The 9,371-nt window shown below is 37.3% G+C and overlaps 1 protein-coding gene across 1 annotated transcript; it reads right to left on the bottom strand.

Annotated features, from left to right (window-relative positions):
- Nucleotides 1-1,614: 1,614 nt before the first annotated feature.
- Nucleotides 1,615-9,020, bottom strand: MS4A2 (membrane spanning 4-domains A2). Its single transcript, XM_004620793.2, has 7 exons — nt 8,959-9,020; nt 7,201-7,333; nt 6,392-6,526; nt 3,809-3,865; nt 3,116-3,271; nt 2,514-2,612; nt 1,615-1,713 (listed from the first exon to the last, which is right to left on the bottom strand). Exons 1-7 carry the CDS (start codon nt 9,018-9,020, stop codon nt 1,615-1,617), a joined length of 741 nt encoding a protein of 246 aa, XP_004620850.2.
- Between the last annotated feature and the right edge of the window lie 351 nt (nt 9,021-9,371).

Below are 9,371 nucleotides of genomic sequence, written 5' to 3'. Positions count from 1 at the left end.
ACAAGATTTGCCAATTAAAGACCTTTTCCATACTTTAGATATGGCCATTTTTTACTATTATTTACCCCAGACGTTCATTACTTTATTCTTTTTTTATTTCAAATATATCAGTAAATGATCTTTCCAGTTATGGTTTCCAAAATACTGAGTTACTTTCTACTGCCTATAAGCATTGCTGAACATTACTGTGCCAGTAAATATGCTACTGATTTAACAAATACACATAGATTTGTGAGGCTTTAATAAATTTATTGCAAAAGTGCACTTTGCATTATTGATGGGACACAAAACATATGCTATAGAAAGTAATGTATGATGTGTATATTTTTGCACATATTTTATTTGACAAACTGAGGGAGGGGAACAATCTTAACTGGAACAACTTAAATATTAAAATAGAATTTAAGATAAGTGTCAAAAGAAGAAGTGATTCAGGCAAGCAAAGAACATTTCACGTCAGGAAACAGATGTGAAGTGGTGAAATATAAAGTACATTAAAATTGAAGTTGTATTAGAGAATAGAGCTTTTTGAATTAAAATAAAATGTACTTAAACTTAATACTATAAGAAATTATTAAGATTTGGGTGTTGCTTTTATATACACATGAATTAAAGTAAATTTTACAATGATATCTTTTTTAGAACACTTTTAATTTATACCATGTCTGTTTCCATAATATCCTTTTATGGCTGGCAGAAAAATTATTTCTAATATTTCAATTTTACATGTGATATAACCCAGACTACGTGAAAAGATAAAGAAATGATGTGATAACTCTTTCAATTCAAGAAATAGATCTAAGATTCCAGTGCATATTCCCTGAATTTTATCACCAGTGATAAATGTACCATAAGAATGAACATAAATAGAAATCATCTATTGATAACTTGATATATTAGGTTCAATACTTGCCTCCTGAGTCTGTAGTCAAGTTTCCTCTTAATTCAATGCCTGTGATCTGACATTTTGTCTTCCTGATTGCCTCCAAATTAACTTCAGGGTAATTTTTTTTCCTTTTTTCTTTTTATACTTTAAGATTTCCATCCCATAAATATGTATTGGGCATCCACAAAGTGCGAAAACTGGTGCCCACAATGAGAAAGAGACAATTGTGGTCGACATCAAATGCTATTGCATTCTCAATGAACCCTCAAGATGCCCATGATCCAGCAGGCATATAATTATCAAAATTATATTCCCAAAAAGTATTTCCAAAAAGAATTCATAAATAATTCCCAAATTATTTCCCAAAAAGGATTCATAAATAAATGCTATCAAACTTTCCAAGTGTAATGCAACTCTCAACCAATCTTCTCCTGTTTTTCTATTCCCACAATTATTAGCACATGGTAAATTATGACTTATTACATATTGAATTCCCAGAAAGAATGGGTGTGAGACAACAATAGAGAACTATAGGAGTCTATCACATCTGAAGGTGTCAATAATATGTTTAGGTCAACCAAAACAATTAAAACTAGAAGATTCTAGATTAGCAATGCTGTGAATATCCCCTTAAGCACAGATGAGAAATTTTGTCAGTTGCCCTTGAAACACAGATCTTGGATTTTTGGACCATTTGCTATAGTTCAGACTATCCTGGAGACATGGGTTTATGAATCAGTGGGAGAAGACGTCTTCCCTCTATCTTCCAACTCACTGTAAATCGATGTATATATATTTACTTCTTCATAAAGACCATCTTCTGGAATCTAATAAGGGAAAATTATTATATGTTAATAACCAAGGAATGTCCACTATTAGAAATCTTTTTGAGAAGTTTATATCATCCCCCTTTCTTTTTCTGAATCTTCTATTCTCTACACTTGGTTCTACACATTCCCTCTAACTCTAACAAACCAAACTGACACATTGGTGAGACTGTTGCATCTAAACTTTGCTGTATCTTCCATCTTATTTATCTTCAAAGGAAATGATCAAGAGAAACTGTCAGACTTGAATCTATCAGCAAGTGGACAGTTGGAGATAGTGTATTTATTTTGGAGATTTGAGACGTGTATGTGTATTAAGCATTGGTAATTCTTTTTCACACATGAAAGGTGTAGTGACTGGGACAAGCAAATTTAAAGGCATCTTGTAGTGTTATGGACTAGGGAGAAAGAAGAACGAGACAAGAGCAAATGAGAAGGTGAAAGTTAAGGAAAAGGGAGGGAGAGTTAGCAAGTATAGGCACTATCCTTGGACAGAAAATAAACCCAGATACTATTTCCATCACTACAATCATATTTGCTTCTCATACTCAACACACTTTGAAGTATCTGCATTTCCTAAAATTACTAAGATCCTCTTTTCTTAACCCTCAGTTGAAGGCCTAGGCTATGAGATGTATGCTGATTTACAGTATGAAATTGGTAAACCAAAATATTAAAACTTGAAGAAATAATCACCTGGAAGAAATGTTCAAAAATAAACTTGTGATTTTTTTCCATTGTACAACTCAAATCCTTTTAGCTTGCCTTTTAGTGGGATTTAAAGCCAGCTGACTCCTTACCTTATTTCGTTTGAGTATGACTCCAACTCCATAGATTGTAAGTGACATAGCACAGCAAAACTCCAGAATGGTGAGACACAGGATTATTGCTACAATTTCCTGTTGGAAAAAGAGCCAATGAAGAAAAAAAAAAAAGCAATGAAAGCATATTCTCCACAGTGGGTTCTCTTACAACTGTACTGTAGTCATGATCAACCCTTGGCCCCCAAGATCACTTCTTATAAAAGTGAATGACTGAAACACAGGAAAATAATCAAGAGTTGGTAACTCAAGGTTCTCCTGGGAATAAAGGAGCTAGCACCTCTGGGCATGAACCGACAGCCCTGAATTATGACATCAGCAACAACAGCAACTGTGTTTATCCAAAGAATGTTTTCTTACTTAGATTAAGACCTCAGGGGCTGGAGCCTTAGGACAGCGGGTAGGGTGTTTGCCTTGCACACAGCCAATCCAGGTTCAATTCCCAGCATCCCACATGGTCTCCCAGCACTGCCAAGAGTAATTGCTGAGTGCAGAGCTAGGAGTGACCCCTGTGTATCGCTGGGTGTGATCCAAAAAGAAAAAAAAATCTCAAATTTTAGCATTTAGGAAGTAATACATACAGTGGAAAAAGAAGCGAGAAAACAGAATTCATCCTCATAAGTTTCCAGGCAATTGTGAATAGAAGCGAGACTCTTCTTTAGGTTAATGGTCAGGAGGACGATTCCTATTCCTGCGGCAATGATGCTGATGCTGTTTGCTCCCAGGCGTCCACCCACCTGGGGGTAAAAAATGCATTTAGACCTGGACCACCCTGCATATTCAACAAGTCTACTGCACTGCAGAACTGCTGGCAACTGGTAAACTACACTGACTCAAAATACAGATAGAGGAACTGGAGCAATAGCACAGCGGGTAGGGCGTTTGCTTTGCATGCAGTCGACCCGGGTATGATTCCCACCATCCCATATGGTCCCCTGAGCACCGCTAGGGGGTAATTCCTGAGTCTAGAGCTAGGAGTAACCTAGAAGATCACCTTTTTTTATGATAGAGAGTTTATGCAAGGACAAGCATGAGGTGGGTGCATTTTTAAATCAAGTGTCAAGGTACTGACACTTGGTTGTTTTTCAAATGACATCATTGAGATTTTAATTTCTGTTTTAACACTATATCCAACATAAAAAAACTAGTAATAAAAAGCCATATATCCTCACAATATATCTCCCTAATATAGGAGATGCTGTGTCACCCCTCAAACTCCCTCCAAATTCTGCTTTTCTTATCTTCTCCAAGACGGAAAAAATATCACCACTCACCAGACAGATTTCTTGCTTCTTCTCACACATAACTGATAAAATTCCAGATATAGCAAACTGTTCAGAAAGAAGGAGGGATCACAGTGAGCCTGGAGTTTTCTTGGTCACTTTACCCCTATCCCCCGATATAAGATAAAGTCATGGGTATTCATGCTACGGAGTTATCCATTAATGTTTGCCATGAACTCTTCCTCTTCTGACTCTTTTTCTTTCCCCTACAGATTCCTTCTCAAAATTAAGTGAGCATATGAAACTTTCCTGTGAAAATGCAGGTTGTTACTCTGGAAGGTTATGAATGGGGCTTGAGATCCTTCATTTCTTCCAGGGGCCCATGACATGAATGGTCCATGGAACACCGTTGCCAGTGCCAACTGCACCTAGACCACGATAACACTCCTCTAATGTTATAACAACAATTTATTTGTATGCCTTTCCTATGAGTTAGTAATGGCTCCTTCAGGCAAGAAATATGTGTTTGTGGCAGTATATATTTATATTCATGAAATATATTATATATAAATGTAACATTAAATTCAAGTGCATATAATGTATATTTCATATGTGTGAGATATTTATAACCATATATCTCTTTATATATGCATGTATATGCACAAATCATGAAAATATACATGGCACTTTATTAGAAATATAGATAAACTGCATAGATTCAAACCTGTTACAATGTTTCAGATTCTGTGGTGGGTTGAGAGACACTTATAAACTAAGTATTTGGGATAAAGTGACAGTAGAAAAGGGTTTCAAATAAAATATGTCAGTAGTCCCAGGATAGTCCTGAATAAGTGATCTAAATCATAAAAACTAGCAAATACAAAGCTGATAAGATAGATTTTAGAGTTATATCTATGTTTATTACAGCATTTTTTTGTAATGGCCAAAATCTGTAAAAAGAAGAAAATTTACAAGAAAAGATGAGTGGATAAAGAAATGGTGCCATATAACACACAATGGGAGTACTACTCAGTGATGAGAAACAACGAAATCTTGACGTTCTTTTTTTTTTTTTTGGCTTTTTGGGTCACACCCGGCGATGCACAGGGGTTACTCCTGGCTCTGCACTCAGGAATTACTCCTGGTGGTGCTCAGGGGACCATATGGGATGCTGGGAATTGAACCCGGGTCGGCCACATGATGCAATGCAAATACCCTACCCGTTGTGCTATTTCTCCAGCCCCAAAATCTTGACATTCTTGATGTTCAATCACGTGGTAGTATTAGAGGGGCTTACATGAAGTAAAAAAAAATCAGAGGAAGAAGAACAATACCAGATTATTTCACTCATATATGGCATATAAATAAATCAATCAGGGGCCAGAGCAATAGTTCAGCAGGAAGGATGTTTGCCTTGCATGCGGCTGATCTGGGTTTGATCCCTGGCATCCCATACAGTCTCCCAGGCACCACCAGGAATAATTCCTGAGTGCAGAGCCAGGAGTTACCCCTGATCATTGCTGGGTATGACTCAAAAAGAAAAGAAAAAAAGAAAAAATCAACAGAAAGGACAGTGTAAATGGTAACAAACCCATGGACTTTCACTACAGAACTGATGTTTCCAAGTTAATGGGGGATGAAGGTGTGAGAAATAGAAGGGAGAAGCAGATTAGAGGTGATATAAAGTGGAGGATCTTTGACTTTGGTGGTGCTGGAGGTGCAGTAACCTAATATACCAGTAACTAACTAAATAAACCCAAATCCCATAGATACTTACACTATTATAATCATGCCACTGATAATGTTACTTCAACTAAAATAAAGAACAGTGTTAATTTAACTACAATAAAGATAAATAAGCAAAAATAATATAATTGTCCTTGTGAATGAAGTGTTAATAGAAAAATCAACATGAGATGATAAAAATGTGCTGAGCAGAGAAACCTAGAAAGTAAGGAAAATGGAATGTGCTTTTGAATTCCTTTTATATAGAACTCAGGCAATACAGACTACTCTTAATAACTCAAAGTGATAATGATGACTTAAGGAGGAAGATAAGGGACATAAGAAATTTTGGGGAGGTGATATGTTCATAATAATGATATAATAAGTTTTCATAGTTTGTACATATGTCAAAATCCAAAACACTTCTCAAATTTGTGAAATTGATTTATTATATCTTTTTAAGACCACTGTTTTTATGATCTTCATCAATTTTCTAGTTTCTAAACAGTACTATAATTACATGAATATGATGAGAAGATACCTTTTCTAGGGCATTTATAGGTCTAGGTGCATCAAACATCTTTTGACCGATTCTTCTCACTGAAATAGTCTTCCCTACTTTCACTAAGTTAATTGACAAATTGTGTAAGGAGAATTTTTTGTTTTGAATTTGGATTCTGAAAAGTTAGATCCAACTTTTAATCATTTAACTTTTACTAATCTCAAGTATTTCATCTGACAAAAGTGTGACAGCTATTATGACAAATACTTTATAAATTGCATATATGTTTACATATATAATCAAAATCCAAATACTGTAGGTAAATAACAATTGGTTAGAAGGTCTGATCTGAGTAAGTAATAAACCATGTGCAATATTTTTTCAGAGAATTGTAGATATATACTCACAAGGACCGCTCCCCACAATGGGAAACCTACTTCAAATGATGAAAAATATTCTCCCTTAACTTCTGAAAAGTTGAGTATGGAGCAGATGATTATTCCAAAACAAAGACATATTAAAGCAATTATGATTTGTGTTACCTGTAGAGAAAAGCACATGTTTTGTGAAATACAAATATTTGTCCCAAACGGTGTATAGATGTCCTTAAAATTGAGACCAAGAATGAGAAATTGATTTGGTGTCTCAAAGATGCTATTCATTTATTATGTCTAGCCTTCCAAAAATTGATCCAGGCATGACATAATGCAGGGATGGTCGCTACATTGCTTTCTCCTGTGTCTTTATTACCATAATCATGACTGTCAAGGAGCGATCTTTTCAGCTAAGTGAAGATAAAGATTAAAAATTCTTCACAGTGTCAGAGAAATGTCTCTGTGGGCAGAGCACATGGTCCCTCAAACACAAGGAAAAGCCCCCCACCCCCCAGTGCCAGCAGGAAGCAGCCCCTGAATACCACCAACTATGGCCCAAACCACTTTCCTCCCTCTCACCCTACCCACTTCCACAAAGTCCTAATAGTAAGATGTTAAATTAATCCACCAGCAATTGGCAGATCCCATTCAACATTCATATCCAAGTGTTCATGAAGAAATCGTTCCCTATGCTTCTCTACCCCACAGGGCCCAGGAACATCACCTTTTCAGGACGTTTTCACACCTCATGAATCAAAGTGGGAAAATTGAATTGGCCCAACCATCCACTCTTTCCTGGAATCCATCCTTACTATCACTGAGACTATAGGAGGCTCACTCACCCCCAGGAATTCCAGCTCCCTCTGCAGAAATGTCATCCAAGTGCGACGGGGTGGGGATGGGGCAGTAGTAGTAACCTTCTCCAGGAGTGGGTTATCATGGAAAGATTCTTCTGCATACTCAATTACAGATGCGCTATAAATTTTTTAAACATCAGTTCAGTCATTCAAAAATTCTCTAGGGGCTGGAGCGATAGCGCAGCAGGTAGGGCATTTGCCTTGCATGCGGCCGACCCGGGTTCGATTCCCAGCATCCCATATGGTGCCCTAAGCACCATCAGAAGTGATTCCCAAGTGCAGAGTCAGGAATAACCCCTGAGCATCGCTGGGTGTGACCCAAAAAGAAAACAATTTTTTTTTTCTAAATCCCTCTGCAAATTTCTCAGTTGCGGAAAGGAGAGTTCTACTTGTCTTGTTTTGGGGCCACACCCAGTGGTGTTGGGCTGGAGCAATAACACAGCGGTAGGGTGTTCGCCTTGCACGCAGCCACCCCGTGTTCAATTCCTCTGCCCCTCTCGGAGAGCCGGGCAAGCTACCGAGAGTATCCTGCCTGCATAGCAGAGCCTGGAAACTGCCCGTGGTATATTCGATATGCCAAAAACAGTAACAATAGGCCTCACAATGAGAGACGTTACTGGTGCCCCCTCTAGCAAATCGATGAGCCACGGGATGACAGTGACAGTGACAGCGATCCAGGGGTGTTTAGAGGCTGTTTCTGCCTCAGGGAAACATTGTGTCCGGGATGAAACCTAGTTCCTCCTCCTGCAAAGCATGAGCTCCAACCTATTTAGTTATCTCCCCAGCTCAATTGCTTGTCTGAGAAACAATTCTACAGCTGAAATCTTTATTGAACTTATGAGAATCTCAAAAAGATTGTGGGTGTGCAAATTAGATACCAGTATCCTTGATTAGATGGAACAAAATGAAGGAAAAACCACGCCAAGTTTTCTTATGATTAACCCAGGGTCACTATCAAGCTCTTTTTAGTTATTTTAGCAAATCAGTGAAAGTAAAACCAAATAAATGCTTATGCATCTCTCTGCCCCTTAAACATAGCAATGTATCTGAATGCTGTTTTGTTGATTGAACACCCAATTTCACATGCGTAAAGAAATGGCATTAAAGGATTAATTGAATTATTTCTACTTGCAAGTGATAAGGAAACTAACAAGAAATATTGCCCCTTCTACAGCCTTGGAATATAATGAATATTTTGCAGTGATATTGATGCCCAGAACTCTGCATTCCACACCTCCAAAAACCTTTAAAAATGAAGTTTATTCTACATTAATTTTTGGTATTCAAAGGAAAAGTAAATTATGCACCAGTACCAGCTTGTACTGCAAGGACACTTCTTCTCTAAACAAATGGTAAAATCCCAAAGTGTGAGATCTACGAAGACTAACCAGGTAAAAGTCCACAGTCATTTTGTAAAGTTTCTATCATTTAATACACATTAGACACAGAGACATAAAAATATATTTGCAGCACAAATTCCCTATTCCTCACACTCAAAGTAGATTATTTTGTTTGAAAATGTAAGTCATTCCTCATTCATATACAGAGTAAAAATGCTTCCCATGCACCAACGAGAGAAAACTCTTGGGAAAGTATATCAGATAGCATTTTGATATTTAATATTTTAATTTAATACGTTGGGCCCGTGCCTAAGTACACTAATTGTCTTCTCCCCAGCACCGTGGCCATCCCTGGTTTACTAAGTGGCTAGCAATAGGGAAAAAAAATCAATCCTGTACCTACCTGGAGGGAACTTGTGGAGTTGGGAGAGCAATATCTTCTCTGCTCCTAATTTCCTCATCCATTTCCGAATCAATCAGCTACTCAGTGAGAGGAAATTGTTTAATGAGCCTTGGAGCCGGCCTTCACAGCGTGTTCCCAGATGAGCAGTTAAGAGGTTGCCTCACACATGACCATGATGGCTATCTTCACACTTACGATATCTGTCAGACAGAGAATTTGCTGTGCTGATTAATATCAACAGGGTTTTTCTTGTTATAATTAAGAGCAAAACTAAATAGGTGACTGAATAGGAACTATAGTGAAATTAAGGACAGTTGAGGCACCTGCAGAACAATTCTGGTGGAGATTAGTAGGAGATGCAAAACATAAAATCAGACCATTTATTTTTATTTATTGTTATGAAGACACTGTAA

This window comes from Sorex araneus, chromosome 6 (assembly GCF_027595985.1).
Source record: "Sorex araneus isolate mSorAra2 chromosome 6, mSorAra2.pri, whole genome shotgun sequence".
Taxonomy (NCBI): Eukaryota; Metazoa; Chordata; class Mammalia; order Eulipotyphla; family Soricidae; genus Sorex; species Sorex araneus.
The sequence above is the reverse complement of the archived record's forward strand: the minus strand, read 5'-3'. Positions and strand labels throughout refer to the sequence as shown.